We start from the raw sequence: 20,839 nt of genomic DNA on the forward strand, positions 1-20,839 counted from the left end.
TTTTTAAGTGTTCATACCACAGTATTCTTCCAATTTTTTTTTCCCCCCACGGAATTCACATGAAACAACCAGTGTACAAAACAGAGGTTATGGCTTGCAATTACATTTTAAACACTATGTTCATATGACTCTTGCAGCTATCTGTCAGCTCTCCTGAACAGTTTAAAACATTATCTCTTCTGTGAATGGCATTGCACTCCAGTGGGTTATTCTTAATTGAACAAGATGTAATAGATATTTATAAACATCATTAAATGTGAATGTGCTTATGTTTATGAGCTTTCATATGCTTGGGTAGAAATGACACATCATAAAAGTTCCTTTAGACATTTATTGTTTGTATTTTTGAATGGGACATTCTCGTGAAATTTATAATCTATATTTTTGACTCATTCTTTATATCTAAATCCTACTGACCGTACACTTTTCAATTTTATTTCCTCTCAGGTTTGAGCTTTATTTCTTGTTTACCATTAATTTGCACCTCTGCTAAGAATGTTTTGAATGCTCTATTTTAGATTAGTTGTGTAGTTGGAAATGTAGTCAATGTAATTTCTTCAACATTATTTATTTTAAAGTTAAGTAGTTTACACTAAAGTATGAAGCTCAGGATATTTGCAGGTCAAATATTTTGTTAAAATGCCCTCTTGTCTGTGGAAGTAATGTAGCAGTAGGAGGCTTATATAATTACTGATATATTTATGATAAAATTTAACCCGGTTGTTTGTAGTAATGCTATTTATACTTTTCATCATATACCTTTTGCATTCTGTTTTATAGGTAAACATTACTTTTCCTGAACATGGGATTAAAAGTGATAAAGTAATTATTAGGGGTCCAAAAGAAGATGTGGAACAGTGTTACAGGTATCTTTCTCAAGAAAATGAACAGCTTGTGGTTAATAACCATAGGATTGAAGTTCCTATATACAAACAATTTCATAAATTTATAATTGGAAAAGGTGGAGCAAATATTCGAAAGGTAAAGTTTTTTTTTTTTTTTTTCATTAATGATCTTTTTAACATTGTATTAAAATTCTCTTTTACTAGCATTGAGACATTGAGCAACCTAATCCTATTATTCTCTTACTGTATCCTTTTATAACTGAAATTCTTATATTCTCTCACACGAATGTAAGAATATCAGAATGCCTAAACCTGATCTTCCAAAGCTCGTAATTTTTTAGACAAGATTTGTAAGTGTAAGTTCACGTTTGATTTACAAAGAGTGTTTGAAAAGTAGAGACAGGCAGTACTGCTTGCCTGTTGATAGCTATATCATGATGTAGAACAGCGGCTCCCAATTCACGAACCCCAGGGGGGTTCGCACTAAAATTTATGTAAATTTATGTAATGGCATCTGCTTAGATTTAAACAACTGGGAATTATAGAAGCCAATTCAGAAGAACAGTGCCCATGAAAGTATCTGTAGAAAAGGCATGCAGCAGCAACAGTCTATAAGACAGAGTGGAGATACTCTGTTAGGGATGAGTCATTAATGAACCTTGATTAGACCGGAGTTCGAGCCCGTGACCACCAAATACGGAGGATGTGGAAAGGTCAGGGGACGACCACCGCATATCCCCTGAGCAATATGGCCTTAGTTGCTAATGCTCCTAAAAAAAAACCAAATAACAATTAATTAACCTAACTATCCTCTTCTGAAAGGAATCTAGAAGCCTGAGAGAGGTTTTGGGGGCACTGCCCCAGATGTGGGAAAAATATTCCATGGTAGGCCAGATTTGCGATTTCTACAGTCAGCAACTGTTTGGAAGAAAATTAGCACCTAGAGTGAAAGAGAAAGCCCAGTTTTTTTTAGATGCAGAGGAAGCAATATTTGTAATGTACTTATGCCAAGAGAAATTAGAAGTCAGGGTAATCCCCAAGATATTGCCTAGAAATGGAGCATCATCGAAGATAGCATAGGAGCAGAAGAATCCTTTTTGCGAGATATAAGGAAGGACTGAGTTTTAGAAGGATTGAAATTAAGTTTTCTTTGCCTCACTGGAGAATTACCTGGTGATCAGCATTTGAGGATTTGGCAGTGGATACTTGAGAAGTTGCTGTTTGAGCAGGCAAGGTTTCTCAAACTGGAAGGCGGAATGCAATGTGCTATCGTCAGCAAAACTATGGATAGGATTTCCGGTTAATGGAAGAAGGTCATTAATATACAAGAGGAAAAGAGTGGGAGATGTTCCCCAAGGTGAACCTTGGGGAACACCAGTATTAGTGGAGAAGTTAGAGCCATCTACCATCGGCCACAGTGAGCGGCCAGAGGGAAAACTGGATACCCAGTTACAAAGAACAGCTGGCAAACCACAGGATGGAAGCTTATTTGGGAGACCTTTATGCCAAACACAATCAAAAGCCTTTGAAATGTCAAGAACAATGGCTTGAGTTTCACCAAACTTTTCCATTGAATCCATCCACAAAATATCACCAGTGGAATGACAATTACTGAATCCATACTGATGATTGTTGATCAGATGAAAGATAGTTTAAGAGCTGGAGGTTAATTGATTTTTCTACATTACTTTGGAAATAGTAGAAGTAATTGCAGTGGTATGATAATTGGAAGGAAGGGATTTGTCACCCTTTTTAGGAACTGGCTGGATATGAGGAAATTACCAAGCAGAAGAAAAAAAAACACCTTTGGAATAAGAAAGTAAAAAAAAGGCAGCAAAGAATATGAGTAAGTTCAGGGGGCACAGGTTTTGAGAACAAGTGGAGAAATACCATCAGAATTTGGAGCTTTGTTAGCATCAGATTCATCAAAATCCTTCTGACAACCTTTTGGCAGAAGACCAGAGGATGCATTGAATGGAGTGTATTTGGAATGATTTGAGGTGATTTTTTCAAGATCATCAGTAGTTGGAAGAAAAATAGGATGCTAGCAGGTCAGCTTTATCTTTGGCTGATGTAGCAATAGAACCATATGGTTTTGTCAGAAGTGGAACAGAGATGGGCAAAAATTGCGGCCAATAGCTTTGGCAAGAGATCAGAATGCTTGCCTACCATTAGAGAAAGAAGCAAGTTTTCTACTTTTAGCCTGTTTAAAATCTAGTTTGGAATAATAACTGCTTTACAAAGTATAAATAATACTTAATAATAGTTTTTATTATTACGCAATGTCACTTATAAAAACTTAGTACTGGAAATATTTTATAATAAAAATTCAGAAATATTATACGATTTCAGAGAATATAGACTTAGTGGTTCGCATTAAAAAATATTATGTTGAAAGGAGTTCGCGAGTCAAAAAAGGTTAGGAACTGCTGGTGTAGAATGACATTGATTGATATTGATTAGTCAGTAGTGCAACAGCCACCTTATTTGTATATATATGGGTTTCATAGTTGTTTTATGTGAAACCTGTTTTCGGTGGTGGTTGTGAATATTTCATACATTTTAAGACAAAGGTGCATGATAGAGCATTGTATGCAGTTCAGGGAAGAACAATTGAGAAATATTAGAGATATTACAGAAAGCCCGTGGCCCAAAAGCAATGAGCAGAGTAATAATATTCAGGTAGTAGGGCTATGTAGTGCCTTAAGCTGTCATAATATCCTTTCCTGAAATTAAAACCCAGTCTTTTGCTTTTGATAACTGTTATCCTTTCTCCTAATCATCAATCAAAGAACTCCATGATCATTCCCTGGTAATGGTTCCTCTATTGTCAGTCCTGTGATGTCATCTAGTTCATGGATGATGATCAGGTCTAGAATATTCTTGCCCCTAGTACTTTCCTAACATGCTAATACAAATAAAAATCAAATAGCTGATTTTAAAATGTTTTGTTATCCATGGTGAGTTTCTCTTCGCTTTCTCCTATCAATTACAGGCAAATAATTGAAATCGCCCATAATAAGACATTCATACTTGCTTGGCTATTCTCATTACACCTTTACTTTCAACTAACCTTTTAAATCTCTAGCTGGTACACCAAATTGAAATACATCAGCAAGCATCAAAATATTTAAATATATTATAAGTTTATTATAATAAATATAATGTTTTTGGAGTACAGAATACACCAGGGTAACAGTTAAACAAAGGAGGGAAAAAACTATTTAAATGTTAGTAAAAATTACTTTTTGTTTTTTATTTCAGATTAGAGATGAAACTAATACAAAGATAGATCTTCCAGCTGAGGGCAGTGATTCTGATGTAATTGTGATTGTTGGAAAAAAGGAAAATATTCTTGCTGCTAAAGAACGTATCTTAGAAATCCAGAACGAATTGGTAAGATTTAATCAAAAAAAGTAATTCTTAGAAAAAATTCAATTTTCAAGAGAATTTTTTTTTTTTTTTTTTAATAATTTGCTGCATTGAATTAATTTATCAGTACTCACACAAATAAATTAATGTTACCTGAAAATGCTTTACATGTTTTATTATTCTTGTTTTTTTAGGAAAATATTATTCAAGTTGATATCATTATCCCGGCCACGTTTCATAATTATATTATTGGAGCTAAAGGCAGACTAATACATTCCATTATGCAGGAATGTGGAGGTGTTACAATACAAGTTCCAAAAGAAGGGTCTGGAAGTGACAAAGTAACTATTCGTGGTATTAAAGATGATGTGATTAAGGCCAAGAAACAGCTTTTAGAACTAGTAAATGAAAAAGTGAGTTATTTTTGTTAGTATATTTATTATTATGCACTTATGACAATAGAAAGTGTTTTATTTAAATTTTTAAAATTTCTGACATTCCATTAAATTTGTAATTATAAAATTCATCTAATAGAATAAATAATTGTGATATCCAGTTTGTAGCTTAAAAGCTGTTTGTTTATTTTGAAATGTATACGCTATGAAATTTTCTTATGTAAAAATTGGCGGTTAGAATGTGTTTTTTATTAGATTGTTTGTTTTTAAAATTCCTGACAGTCTTTTAAATTTGTAATTATAACATTCATCTAGTAGAAAAACTAATTGTGATATCCAGTTCATAGCTTAAGAGCTGTTTGTTTATTTGAAAATGTAGTATACACTATGAAATTTGTTTATACAAATTTTTCCAACTATGATCTAGTAATGATGGGTCAACTGAATAAAAATGTTTATCTTGTGAACCTGATTAAGATGACTAAAAAATAGTATCAGTTGTTTAGAGAGAGGATTGCAAAATGTAAATTTAAAGCAATTATAGTTTTATTGTAATTTTGAAATAGATAAACCGTATACAGTGGAGCTTGGATAATTCAAAATACTGGTTATATCAAATATTTTTATCCTCTCTGAACCTCCTATTCCATATAATGTAAGAAATTTATCTTTAATTCGAAGTTTGCCACTTAAGTTGTTGAGTAATTCGAAGTTGGTCATGCAATTTTTACATTAGGAATGTACTTCACCATATTCTTATTTGCCTAAGTATGTTTCTTTAGAATAAACACTAGTCAATTTGGGGGAATATTGTTACAATGATTGCTAATGTCCTCTATGCTTTAGCAATCATCATAACAGTATTTATTCTCCAGACCTGAATGGTAAATGTCTAAATGCAGGATTTATACAAGCCTAACCTCACCAAAAAAAGTAGAAGTGATTAACGAAGTAGAAAAAGGAATAAAGAGAAAGTCTGAGAATGCTAAAGAATGTGGAATTCTGCCAAACATGCTGTCCTCTTCTCTGAAAAACAAAGAACTGGGAACTGCAAATTGTTTTTTTTTTTTTTTTTTTTATAGTAGTGATTTCCAGAAATGTGCTCCTCTGCTCATGCTATCCCACCTTGTGAAATTTCTGTTCGAACAGAAAAATGTCACTCTTGAAAACATTGGTTATATCAAATTTTGATTATATGAGTCGACCTACAATATCACAAATTATCTTATCAATACAGTGAATGACAATGGTGTCTCCGACCAATACAACTATAGTAAATGGGAAATATAGCTCTCACACATTTGATGTTTGAAGTTTTTAAGCTTTGTAAACTTGTATGTATTGCTGCACAGGTCAATACATTCAGCTTGGTGCCAGGTTTTGCATTCACCTGGTGTTACTCACAGACAAAATTGCTCATGAGCCAATGCGAAAATCGCATTATACTTGCATTGTTCTCTAATATATAAGCTATCTGTTATAGCAGAACTGACTGTACCTACAGCTAGTGAAGCAAATAAACTGCTTGAACAGTTATGCAGATTTGTAGAAGCACAGGACAGTGTAAATGATAGTTTTTCAATCTCTGAATGAACTAGATTTTGTATTGGATTTAAAAAAGAACAAACCCAGACAAAAATTAATACCCTCTTTGGGTAGATTTTTGTAAAGGTATAGACAGTACACAGCTTTCTGATAATGTACTGTATAACTGATATACTGTATATTCAAATTCTACTAGAAATCCGGTGCGAATTTTGAACTCCCCACCCTTTTCATATCATGAAACTAACCTCTCGAACATATACGCAGTTTTGTAGAATCTGCATAACTACAGTACATGTATTTAAGCACAGGACAATGTGTATATCATACATGGATTAGAAATTTCCCCCTTCCCTTTCAAATGTCAATACCCAAGTTCCAAAACTCTTTCAAAGTAAAGAAAATAATTTCTCTATTCAGTACCCTTCTATCATCCATTATCAACCAACTGTTTGTTTCTTATCAGCACTGTAAACAATACTTTGGAAGTTACTTTATGATATAAACAGGTATTTTTAGATTAATTACTGTTCTATATTCAAGGCAGCGGGGAAACACACATGTAAAATGTTCATTTGTATGGGGGGAACAACAAAGTCTGATTATTTTGTGCTTTTCTGGGGGGGGGGGGAATGCATCTCTGAAAATGTAACAGATAATGGCTTGCAACAAAATGTAAGCACTGCATTGCTAATTTTCCAGTAGAAATCGTATTCATGAAATTCTTATTGTGCAAAGTTTAGGCTAAGATAAAGTGACATGCTTAGTAAAACAGATGGTGGGAGTGGGATTGGATCATTCAAAGTTTGGGTAATTCAAAGTAATTTTTATGCCTTTTCAACTTTGAATTATCCCAACCCCACTGTATATGTATATGACAGGTTCCTTCATTAATGCAGCACACCTTAAATTAAATAAATAATAAATGTTCTGTTTATATTTTGACACAACTGCATAGTTCCAAGGAGTTTTACAACTGGTTATTTGACAAATATATTATTATTAATCATATTTAGTGGTCACATAGACTCAAACAATGGTCTGTTTGAGTGAGTGTTTTATCATACTTCTGCGTTGACCACTTGGCTGTGGCATGCCAGTTTATAATGAATTTTTTATGAATTATTGAATTTCATAACAATGTTATAATAGTTTTTTCCTCATTTACAACTGTCTTCTTCCAAATTAGTGGCCCCTCATTTGAGAAGCACTTTTATCAAATACAGTATAATGAAGTATACATGACTGTATCCATATGAAATGCAGCACATTCCTTATCTTATCTTTAATCCATCCTCATGAAGTGATATCGGTTAAAATTGTAATTTATAGATATACTGAATTAATTACTTTTTTTTTTTAGAATTTTATTTTTTTAATTATGTTTTCTCTATTTATTTAGCAACAATGCAGCTTTACTGCTGAGGTAAAAGCAAAACAGGAACATCACAAATTTTTAATTGGAAAAAATGGAGCGAATATTAGGAAGGTAAGTATTAAACTATTTTGATACAAGGCAGTTTTTCAAATTCTTAGTCCCTTTACATTAGATGCATATATTATTTATAGCTATATTGAAATATTGTGCAGACTATAAGAACTAGTAATTAATATTTTCAAATGTTTAAAATATTCAACATTTGAAACTTAAGTTCTTCATAACAGTGATAGATCTTATATAGTATAATATTTGGATGACAAAATAATAATGCATTATAATATATTGGTGAAACCATATTCTAAATAAATATGTTTAGATAGATAGTTTTGTAATCAATTTCTGTTTTCACTTAAAACATAATTTAATCATTTTTGGTTGTTTTGTAAGGTACCACACATTATATAAACAGTACAGATTGGTATCTTCAGAATTGCAGGCTCAAACCTGAGGCTAGCATTTGACAGTATCAACAGTGAAATTGCTCACAAGTTACAACTGTTGGTTCTGTGCAATAACTTTCCTCCTAATGATATTTATTCAGCCAATGGGAGAAGAGTGATGCAGGTTATGTGCTAATACGTAACAAATACAAAAATATGTAACAGAAGCTTGTTTTACTGTGGTAAAACAAACTTCTGTTTAAGCATGGTCGTGCACTATGTTCATCTAACATGATCACGCGGTACCATTCTTGATTTCCATGTGTAACGTATTTATTTAAATAAACTAAATGCAACAATGTATAATATTTTAAGATTCTATATCTATATAATATCGGTATAGATACACCATAGACAACTCTTAAAGTAGTGTGAAAGACACCCAACGACGAAAAGCCGACTAGCTTTGAAATGGTGCCGTCTGGGTGGTGCTCACCAAGAATAAGTGTCTAATAGTCTTCTCTATTAGTGAAGCATTACTGATTCGAGGTAGTGTAATATATGGCAAATCGTTGTGAAGGATGAGCACGATGTGTGAGATACAGATGAAATAATGCCTTTCACTCTATGATCGTAGTTTTTCTTTAAGAGTTGTCTATGGTGTATCTACACTGATATTATATAGATATAGTAACATATTTATGTATTCATAGCTGAGGAACAGAGACACAGAGTCAAAAGCTTCTGTAAGTATTCTATTTTATTAAAAGAAGCGAGCGCAGGGGGGGCAAAGCCCCCTGGTGAGAAACAAGACTTCATGTATATTTGCAAATATTGGTTTATTGATTGTTACCTAGAGGTAGAAAAGAGGGTTTCTCACACAAAGGCATTCATTTAACTTAACTAAATAAAATTACAATTGATGTCATTGTTTCCGATCTACCCTGGGATTCCATTCTCAAGACTTGTTTCTAGACTGTAGAGGTGACTGGAATCTTCTGAAGCAGGTTTTAAACTGAAGCTCTTTTTAGCTTTTAGGATGTAGTAAACTAGTTATGTAGATAATTTATTTTCATAATTATCAGTATCAATTCTTGTATAAATTGGGAAATCTGCTTTCTGTTCATAATTCTTATATTAACAAAAGGTATATCTATAGATACGTGAAAAAACAGAAGCTCGTATACTCTTTCCAACAGAGAAGGATTCTGATCGTGAAACCATTGTAATTATTGGAAGAAAGGAAGAAGTACTTCAAGTAAAGAAAGAACTTGAAGAAATGATTAGTGATCTGGTGAGTTTGTGAATCAGTTTGTATAAGTTTATTAATTTAAAATAATAAATATTTCATTTTTCATTCTGAATTGATTAAAAGAAACTGAATTAAAAAAGGACTATATGGTAAAATGTCAGTATAATGAATGCCAGAGTAATGAAATCACTTCACATCCCTGCCAATTTACTATATAACTTTATATAAAAATGTTTCATTTTAATGAATATCGTAATAAAAATATGATCTTCAAATAGACCTCTGGGGTTGGGAAAATTCATATTCACAAAAATTACACATGTACATCAACCGTTGCTGAAATAATTACTTTTAATTTACTTTAATATTGTAAAATATATACAGTCTGTCCTCGTATAGCACGATAGTTGCATTCCTAGAAACCCTCGTGCAATGCAAAATCGTGCAATATAAACAACAGGCCCTATGGGAAAAGTGGGGTTAGATGCCAACCACCCAAGATTGAACACACATTTGGAACCAAAACATTACCAAACACAATAAATAATCGGGTAATTTTAATCGTTATAAAATACTTACGTATTTCATAACGATTAAAATACGTAATAAAAATAATATTATATTATAATAAAGTATTTTTTAATACTAAAAAAGTATTTTTTACGGATAAAATACGTATTTTATTCGTAAAAAAATTATTATATTAAATAAAATAGTCGTAATAAAATACTTACGTATTTTATAATACGTAAGTCGTAATAAAATATTGCTAATGCTTTTGCTTCTATCGTAAGCAAACTTGTTTTTTGTTTGATTTTCTATCCAAAGAGATGACAGCCGTTCCATCTCTTCCAATTCTTTGTGTCTTAATCTAATGGATTTTAATTACACTTTGAGTTGTTCCTGCTATGAAAGTTTTTATTTTCTCCGCATTCTTTGTAATTCTCGGCGTTGCCTCATTTAGGTCTGTAGCACGTGCAATATCACATGGTCTTTCATTTCGCTCAAAGCGTTTCACAATTTCATATTTTTTCTCTATCGACAGAAGCGAACTGGCCATAAGTCTTACGGGGGAAACCGCGGTGGGCCAGAGGCCGGTGTGATTTTGGCCATGAACCGTATTATGAGGCCACTACAAATTTTCCCGGGTAAAAATTTTTGACCCAGTCCGCCTCTGTTTATCGATATTGCTTCTTTTTTTTTTTTCTCTCTCTGAATCTGCAGTGTCTTAGCCAGGACGCTTCCTTTTCACACCTTTTAAGTATTTTACTAATTTTTAGGGAATAAAGCAAAATTACAAGATGAGGAGGCACGCTTGATATACATAAACAAAGCCGTGCGTGTAGCAACTGAATAAACAACACCGTAAAGGCCGAGATACACTATTAACACCTCACATTTTATTAAAGCACATTTCTGGGGGTTACTACCATAAAACAATAAAAACAATTTCAATTTGCGTTTCTGCTAGTGCAATCTGTTATAAACTGGTAGTAAACTCCATCTAATTGCACTTGCTATTATGTCGATAGCTGGAATTGTGTTGGTTTTTACATTATTATGGTGAAATATGTTTCCCCTTCACTGATATAAAACACATAAATACATTTTCAGAATCTTCTTCGTTCCTATCGTGTTGCGTTCAGTTGGGGTGATTCCGCGTTCGACTGCCATTTCTTGTAAACACAAAGGCGAATCGTGTATAAGCGAATTCGGTTCGTGTTATATAAGATAACGTTCCCCTATTTATAAATCGTCTATGACCGAATTCGTGTAATGCAAACACGTGCTATACGAGGACCGACTGTACATAGAACTAAATGAATTAACAAAACTTTTCTTTAAATTAATGTAGAATAAAAATATATAATCTATTTACAATAAATATAAGATATATAAGAATTTATGAGAAAATAAAAGCGATAAAATAATGAAAATAAAACCACTAAAATACCGATAAAACAATGAGGCTAAAATCCCGAAGCTTTCAGAGGCATCCGCCTCCTTTCTCAACAGTAAGATTTTATGGTACAACACATCCTTAAATAACAGCAGGCTCACGGCTCTCAGCTCGTGGTTCCCCAGGAGCATGGGCAGTATTCTCTTCATGCACACTGGAACCGGAAATAGCTCGGGAGCGTGCCAGGCAGAACCAATCATCACCGCGTCAAAGAGGGGATGAATACGAATTCCCCTGTCTGTTAATGGTATTATTCTCAGAAGAAAAAATCCGCAAGCACTCAAGCCACTTGCGGTCCCAAAACCTATGTGCATGGCCGACAATGACAGCTTCGTCCGGAGAGATCTGATGATGCTTCTCCCAAAAATGTTTCGCTACGGCAGACTTCCCATAATCCGCAGATTTTTCAACTGTTGCTGAAATAATTAAAAGTAATTATTTTAGCAACAGTTGGTGTACATATGTAATTTTTGTGAAAATAAAAATGAGTTTAGCATAACACGAATTCATACCACTGTGAAAAAATGTGACCATTATGAAATAATGGTCATATTATTTCATAAATAATGGTCATATTATTTCATAAATAATGGTCATATTATTTCATAATGTGAAATAATGAAAAATTGTGAAATTTTCTTTTCACAATTTCACATTATTTCATAATGTGAAATTGTGAAAAGAAAATCCATAAAAAATATGACATACATTTTAATCTTTGGTTTTTAGTATTTGGCAGTGCTGTAATGATTTACTGAACAGTTAATTATCTGTTTAAGATTAGTAGCTCTTGATCCCCCTCCCAAGTCTTTTCTCGAGTAATTTTGGAAGTAATAAAGGTTATTTACATAGTTTCATATTTAGTGGAACATATATTGGTAAATAAGGTACCAGCATTGAAAATTTTTTGTTTTGTCATGTCATCTGATGGTTGTGCTTATGATTCTATAATTGTGAAAATGTAAGACTGTAGTTTCATATTTATAATGGGTTTTTTTTTTAAGCAGAATTTATAAGAGTTATTTTTTTAAATATAACAAGCATATAAAAATGTAAAATTTCTAAAGGCTTTTTTTTTTTTTTTTTTTAATTTTTCTCGTAAAAAAAAGTATAAAATTGCATTTAATAGTAAATGCAAATTGATAATGAAAGCTTTGCTATCCATATTTAGTAATACGTAACTTATTGTTCTGATTTTTTTTTTTTTTTTCCCCTTTTCATAAAAAAGAAGAAATTTCATTTTCAAATACCAAGTTTCTCTCTCCTTGGCATCATGAATTATTTTCTTGGCATTCAATCCAGTCCAGCTTGGGTCCATCTCCTGTTTTTCTTTCTCCAAATCCCATTATCTCTTGCCTTTCAGTCCAATTTGTGGTATTTTGTATTTCTTTCCTCTCAGGATTTCCCACAGTATGCCAGTTTCCTCAACTCTTATTACTAATGCTGCTTGTCCATTTGATATGCATGATTCTCCATAGGCACTACATCTCAAATTTCTCCAATCATTTTATTTCTTTTTTAATTGCCATGTTTCTTCTTCATAATAGCAATATAGGCCAAATATAGCATTCCAAAGTTGTTCATTCAACTGGTTCTACTCTTTCATCTGATTAAAATTTTTTTGCTTGTCCTATTTGTGATCTAATTTCTTTAATTTGATTGTTGTCTAAGTAAAGTGACTTTTCCTAGGTAGCAAATGTTTTTGACCTGTTTACTTGTATTTCTGCAAAGAGAATGGAAAATGTTATTTTTTGAGATCCATTTCTTCACTTTTACATTCCGTTCTGCTCACTCAAGTAGAAATAAATACAGTAGGCAGATCACAGTCACTCATTTGGCTTCCCATTCTGTACTTTGTGAAAGAGCTTGGTGAATAATCGTGAACCTTCACATTCACTTATTTTTTTTTCTTTTTTTTTTTTTTTTTTTCTTTTTTGTCTCCATACTTCTTGTTTGGAAAATCATTTTTGTATTCCTCAAATTTTGATATAGTCCTTAACTATTGACAAACAATGTGTAAGTTGACACTGTGTAGGAAACACATGTAAAGGATTTGATTTTGATTTAATTATCATATAGATGTGTGCTGCTGTTCTCGTGAAAGGTTGCAAAAAAAAAAAAAAAAAAAAATTCAGTTCTTTTTGGTGGCCAATTTTCTAAATATTTTTTTAAAAACATGTTTGGTACTTCTACGGTTACAGTCCCAAAGGCTTCTAGTTATGTACAACTAATAAAAAAATTTGTTTAGAAATTCTTTATTCAAATAGCTTGCTTCTATAATCTGCATATGAAAGAGACTAAAAATAAAAATGACCAAGAAAACTGGAAAACCATTAAAGTGCTGCTTATACTGAAATGCATTTCAGTAAAGTGTGTGTACTTAAAACATGGTGGCAAGAAGAGAACTAATCTGTCATTGATGATCAGTGTTAAACTGTGCACGGGTAGAGAAAATTGTAATTGGAGCAATCATGGGAACATAGAGGCTTGTTTGTGATCATTTGTTTTGAAACCTCTGTCAAAGCACCAGCCATTCAAAAATTTGACCAGGGATCTGATATTCAGTGTGCAAATATTCTAACATAACCTTAGTTATGGTGAGGCATTCATAAAGTGTAATTTGCAGTCTATTTAATTAAATTAAAAGTGAACTATCAGTACATTCACACTGATGGATCAGTGTAAATTTAACTGTTTTAATTTAACTGACACTTCAGTTTTAATTGAATTAAAACTGAAGTGTCAGTTAAATTAGATTGGTGTATCTGTGCATAGCTTATGGGATAGAATTTTTTTTTTTTTTTTTTCCCAGCATGGTCTGCATTTGTTAATAGGAGAGACCATTTTTATATGAATGGAATACATTTAAGTAGGAGGGGTGCAGTGATATTTGATACTATTGAGGCAGTATTAGGTGGGTCAGACATCTGGTAGTGGGGGGGGGATATAGACTAATAATTTAACAACAGCACTTCTTTCACTGCTTCTATTGGTTCATGTAGTGTTATTGCTAAGGGAAAAACACGCAAACTTATTGTACAGCAGTCCTAGGAGTATAGTAAATAAATTTGAATTCAAAATATTGGTTAAGCCATGAAATGCAGACATTACAGGGATATCAGAAACATGGTGCCACTCAGACATGGGGGGGTGTAAAATTTGAATATGGAGAGTATGTGTACAGAAAGGATAGATGGGAAGGGGAAAGGAGTGATGCCCTTGGTTAAGAAGAACGTAGAATCTAAGGCAGTACACCTGGTTGAATGGGTCCAATGTAATGTTGAGTCAGTTCATTGTGACAAGAAATGAGAGTAAAAGTCTGTTATATGCCAAATGTTCAAGTATTGTAAACAGCTATCCAGACAAGTAGTAAACTGGAATGTCTTATAATGAGGGATTTTAAATTTTCAGCTGTTGACTGGAATTTGTGTTTATTGAATGACTATTTTCTATATCATGTTAGAGAGGCCACAAGTCAAAGCAATGCTCTTCATCTGATTATCAGCAGTGACTGTTCATGCATTAATCTGCCACCATTTGTGCAAGACCTGACAGGTGATCTTCAAAAATATGTTGCACATTTATCATTAATTAATGTTTAAGGATCTGAATTTTTTTTCTACCTCCTTAAATATAGTCAAACTTGTATTCAAGATGATATGGAAGTGAAAAATTGTTTACTTGGAATGAAAATTGCAAAGAGCCAGTCAGGTCTTGTGCAATTGTTTACTATTTTTGCTTTTCAATTCAATTTGCCAGTTTAGTATACAGTGTCTTTGTGAGCAACACATTGCCCTGTGTTTTCTGAAATTAACACATCGGCTGGCGTGTGGCTAGGGTTGCCAGATTTCTATGACTGGATTAAAGGACACTCAAAAATAATGCTACCACTCTCAAACTCTCACTCCATCCCCTCCCACCCCAAAAAAGGAAAATTGATTGATTTTTTTAGTTAATAATTAAACATTTTGTTTATATTTTTTTAGATTTTGGTTTAAAAATTATAGTTTTCATTTTGACTATAAATATTTGCAAATTTTAGTTTAATTTAGAATTTAAAATATTTAATGGTAAACCATGCTTTCTATGGGGAAAGATATGGACTGATATATAAGGATAATGAATGATATGGATGATATAAAAAGCATGAATTGATCCAAATATTTTAATGCAAGTTTAGTGCATTAATCGCCATCAAGTTAAAGTAATTTTAGGTAGGTGAAAAAAAAAGCAAAAAAAAAAAAAAAAAACCCACACTGGTTTAACAGCTAGAAATAATTCGCATTTGAACATACTTTGTACTACTTCGAGCATATTTAAGAACTTTGGCATCATTTTTAATATTTTCAGAAAAAGCTAAACAATGATCTTTAAAATTGAAGATCATTAGTTTGCTTTTTATGAGTGAAACTGAACATCTATTTCACCCATCCTTCCAGTTAATTACACTAAAAATCCTTCAAAATGAAAAAAAACTTAACACGTATTACTCGCGTGTTCGATACGATACTTCCCTTTATTTTTTACGATGTCAGTTTTAAATCGAAAAGCTTCCCTTCATTTTTTACAGTGTCGTGTATGGTTTAGTCACCAACATTATAATGGTTCTTTAGAGATTTAATGAATGCACCGTTTTCAAACTTTTGAATAATTTCAAATTTTTGTTTAATTTGAAAGCACAACTCTTGTGTTTGCCCATCATTTTTGTGATTTCTAAACAAAAAAAAAGTTACTATAAAAAAAAAAAAAAAATTCCGACATCCCTGACATAAATAACAAAACAATTTGTCCTTTTGCGGTGCAACAGAACACGACAATTGATGCAACGCACTAAAACAAACTAAACATTTGGTCTTTTGTTTTGAGTGGCAGGTGTTTAGACAGCCAGGGGTTGCAAGATAATAGGTACAATAATCTCCCAGTGAAGACTTATAACGCCGGTTCTTGTTGCTTATTTACAACTTGCAAAATATCTGTTTATGCCTATTCTAGTTATTGCTTGAATTTGATTTGTTTTTTTTTTTTTTTTTTTTTTTGTTTTTTTGGAGTCTTGAAGTGTTCCTGGTAAATCGAGAGTCTGCTGTACTTTATTATTACCGTATTTAATGTTGGTAATGTCTTACTGTTCATTTAATTTATCAACTAAACTTTATTATACGTATGTATGTACAAGAAAATCATGTTACGGCAGACCCTCGTTATAACACGGTTCGCTTTATGTTGATTCGCTATAACGCTGTTCTTATATTATAACCCATATCTGACTATAACGCTCTTTTACAGATTGCATTTTTGGCATATTTAACGAAATCGTTTCATTTGGTGGAGTCGACAGCTTGAAAATGAATAGCAAAACAGCATTAAAACTTTTCCCACCCTCAGTGAAATTTTCTCACACGCTAATTTAATTGCAGTACATTGACTTGTTATGTATTCCGAGATCAACATTTTAAAAAATGATCAAGTATATTGCTTGTAATATCTGCATTAATGCATTTATCCGAAGTCATGTGGTACAGTATTAGACATCGTGTGTAACGGACAGTTTACTCGAATATTGTATCATAATTAATGCAATGAACGCAGTTACATTTTTGAAGAGTTCATAATGTGGGATAAGAATGAAAAAGCAACAACATCTGGACTCAGTACAAAGACTATAAATGTAAGAAAAAGACCTGAATTTGAAAATTAAATTAGACATTTTGAAGTGAATCGATTCCGGTCAACGACAAGCGGATGTGTGCCATAATTTAGGACTGGCAAGTTTAACTGTAAGAACAATCATAAAAAATAAAGAATTAATTTTAGCAGCGAGAAAGACAGCTGTTCCACTACAAGTAACTAGGGCTAGACCGGCTATTAGGATTGAAATGGAGAGACTTTAACTAATTTTATTGAAGATAATATCCAATGCAGAATTCAGTTAAGTGAAATATTATAAAAAAAAAGGGGGAGAGGGATTAGCCTATAACAATCTGAAAAAAACTCACCTAAAAAAAAAAAGAAAAAAAAGTGGAACCATTTAAAACTAGTAAGAGCTGGTTGAATAGATTTAAAATCCACGGAGAAGCTGCAAGTGCATATCAAGGAGCCAGAACTTTCAAAAAAGAACTTGTTAAAATTATTGAAGAGGGGTATTATGTGTTATACTTCTCACCAAGTTTTTAACATAGATGAAGCAGGACTTTTTTGGAAATGAATGCCTAAAAGAAGTTTCATATTGAAAGAAGAAAAAAACATGCCAGATTTCAAGGCGGTGAAGGATCGGTTGACTTTATTGTTGGGTGGTAACGCTGCGGGGGATTTAAAATTAAAACCCCTTTTAGTTTACCAGGAAGAGGGCCAAAGTACAACCCAAAATCGACACATTTGTCATGATTAAATTCATCAATTAAATTAAATCAATTAAATTCATGATTTTAATTGGAATTTTAAGTTTCATTTTGATACATTAAGTAGTTACCATGTAATTATATACGTATGCAATGCAGAATATTTTATATGTACAAATAAATATTTGAATATTAAATATTTTGACTGACATTTGTGCATCTTTTCACTGCTGTTTATTATTGATTAGGAAATATCCTATTGCACTGACCGCAACTCACAAATACATGTTACCTCATGGGAATGCCATGCTCGCTTAGCGTGGATTCACTTAATGCTCTGTTTTTCCGGAACAAATTATCAGCTTTAAGCGGGGGTCACCTTTGTGTGTGTGTCTGTGTGTGTGTGTATATATGGGGTCGGCAGGTGTTCACTTATATCCACGGTTTTAGCCATCCACGGTAGGTCTTAGAACGTATCCCTCACGAATACGGGGGTCTTACTGTACTCAAACAAGTTTTAAATTTTTCAAAAGTTGACACAGTTTCATAATTTGTTTTCAGTACTGAAACCTCATCAAATAAATCATTCATAGCCAACTTGAGTTTTTCTATTAATTTAAAATATTCTGCTATTTAACAAATGAGTCATAATTAGGACAACCATTTTTAAAGCTTAATTTGCTGAGTTTCAGAAAAGGGGTAAAAAAAGTAAAAAAAAAAAAAAAAAAAAGGTATTTTCATTAAAATTAAATTTCTTTCCTAATATTTCAATGCAGCATTATAAAATTCTTTGAAATCATTTATTACTGTGCTTTTAACTACAGGGTCTAATTTCTAAAAATGCTGATGAACTTGATACCCAAAAAATTCTTGATCAAGACGATTCTTCAGTGAATTTTTTAGATCATTCGTTATATAAAAAATATCACTGCACATGTTTCATTCTTTTCAAGCTCTTTTATTGCTTTGCAAATTATTTTGATCGCATACATTGAGAAAAGAAAATATAATTCCATTATTATGGAGTCCTCTGAAGGATTTTAAAAAGCTGTTTGGAACAGTCTTTTGGTTTGCTTATGAAATAAAGGCACAAAGCCTTCCATGAAAGCAAAATTCATTCTATACATGGTTGTAAAGAAAGCCATCTAGTTGGTACATGCCTTAAAATTTCCTTAAACTCTGTTTCGGCAAACTCATGAAATTCTTTAAGATTATCCCTTCTTTTAGCTGAAACAGAAAAATTACCATATATTTTCAAGACAATATTTTCTATATCAATATCTAAATCACCGAAGGCATATTTAGCTAAATTATGAATAATGTGAGCATGGCAGTTTGCTTTTAATTACATCTTCATTTAATTTCTTAATATTTTGGAATAAGGATTTATTACTCCCGAAATTACAATTTGCATTGTCTGCACTAAAACTAGATACCCTTTGCCAATCCAATCCTAAATTACTCATTAAATTTTTTAGGCACTCAAACATTCCATCTGCACTTTCGTCGGCATTTTCAAAAACATTAACTGAATAGTGTGTAGGACCATATTCTTTCTATTAGAAGCATCAACAAAAAAAAAAATGGTGGATCATGATGTTTTAAATCATCCAAAACAATTTGCAATGAAAACATTACCAACAATGGCAGCAGATTTAGTTCTTCCACATGATATTTTTGGTGCAATTTTTGAATTGTAAAGTTTAGAGATCAATTTCATGCTACAGTCTAATGAGTTATAAGAATGGTGATGCTTAATTGAATGATAAATATGAGTTATTTCAGCTGCAGTAACTAAATCCTCTTCTTACATTCTTTTTCACAAAAAGCCTATCAAGATTTGAAGAATTTGCCGATTTACGAGCTGAGTAGCTGCTAAGATGCCCATATAACCAACTTTAAATACATTTCTGCACAGGAGACATCTCGCCTCATGAGGATCATTTGTTGAAGCTAGCCATTCGTATTCTTGCTCCCAATTTTTGTTATAAGAACAAAGTCTCTTCTTTTTTGATGGAAATTCCATTTTTGATGGCTAAAAAATAAAATGTTTTCAAAATATGTTTGTATATAACATGAAATATGTAGGTGCCTATAACCATATAAATGAAATAGATAAATATTTCTTTATAAAGTTATAGGAAAAACAGTTTAAACAAAGCCATTAAGCTCCATATTATAAAAAGTGATTTTTCTGATACCTATGATTTTATTAATTATCTACCAGTTGCATGATTTTCGTGAAAATTAGATCATGGCCACACAGGTGCAAACTTTTATGCTTTGTCAAAAAAATATAATTTCATCAACATATGAAGTTAAGTGCACGGTGTTCAAGAAACTACATATATGAGCCAGAGAGGCTAGAATAGGTTAAGATTATCTCTTTATGATTCATTTCTCAGTGGCAGATTTTGCATTTGAGGAGGTTTTTAACATATTCCATGTTAAAGCTTTGAAATGAAATTGTAATTTTTTGTTGATTTGGGGGCTCTGCGCATGTGGGGTCCAAAGTGTACACCTGTGCAGAAATCCACCACTGCCATTACAAGGCACAGGCATTGAAAAATGAAAATAGAGGACAAATTGCATCCTTTCTCATTTCAGTAAAGGACAAGGACAGTTTGGCTAAAATAAAGGATGTCTGGCAACCCTACGTGTGGCAGAGGCATCTCTTATTAATTAATATACAAAATGGGGTGTGTTTGTTTTGTGTTTTTTTTTGGTTAGATTATTGAAATAAAATGGTTTCTTGCTTTCATTACTACACTGGTGTGCAAAACTTAAGGACCAACACTATTTCTAAAGGTTACAACCACAAAATCTTTACTTAAGGTACTCTTTACTGATGAGAGTAGATTCAGTCTCAGCAGCGATTCTAGATGTCAGCTAATCTGGCGAGAGGTTGGCACATGGTATCGCCCCACAAACATCACTGAAAGGGATTGATATGGTGGTCGAGGTGTTCTCGTATGGGGAGGCGTTATCTTGGGTGGACATGCACAATTCCAGATACTGGAAGGCGGTACTGTAACCGGTGCATGCTACTGTACTGAGGTAATCTTTCCCCATGTGCGTCTGTTCTGAGGTGCCATTGGCCCCAAGTTAGTGTTTATTGATGATAATGCCACACTCCATCACACTGCAGCTGTTGATATGCTTTTGGAAAGTGAGGACATAGTTCCTGTGGATTGGCCTGCCTGTTCAGCCGATCTAAATCCCATCGAACACACATGAAACACTCTGGGGAGATGCCTAGCAGCACATCCACACCCACCAGAAAATGTTTACCAGCTGAAGATGGCGATGTTACC

The 20,839-nt window shown here is 32.7% G+C and overlaps 1 protein-coding gene across 1 annotated transcript in view; it reads left to right on the forward strand.

Annotated features, from left to right (window-relative positions):
- Dp1 (satellite-binding protein 1 Dp1) overlaps nt 1-20,839 on the forward strand; it is a 189,693-nt gene that overhangs the window by 139,097 nt on the left and 29,757 nt on the right. Inside the window, exons 12-16 of the mRNA XM_090372689.1 lie at nt 781-981; nt 4,110-4,241; nt 4,412-4,630; nt 7,560-7,646; nt 9,138-9,272. Coding sequence (XP_090228815.1) covers nt 781-981; nt 4,110-4,241; nt 4,412-4,630; nt 7,560-7,646; nt 9,138-9,272 — 774 coding nt within the window. The remainder of the gene's footprint in view (nt 1-780; nt 982-4,109; nt 4,242-4,411; nt 4,631-7,559; nt 7,647-9,137; nt 9,273-20,839) is intronic.

This window comes from Mastigoproctus giganteus, chromosome 4 (assembly GCF_048544385.1).
Source record: "Mastigoproctus giganteus isolate SK-2022 chromosome 4, ASM4854438v1, whole genome shotgun sequence".
Taxonomy (NCBI): Eukaryota; Metazoa; Arthropoda; class Arachnida; order Uropygi; family Thelyphonidae; genus Mastigoproctus; species Mastigoproctus giganteus.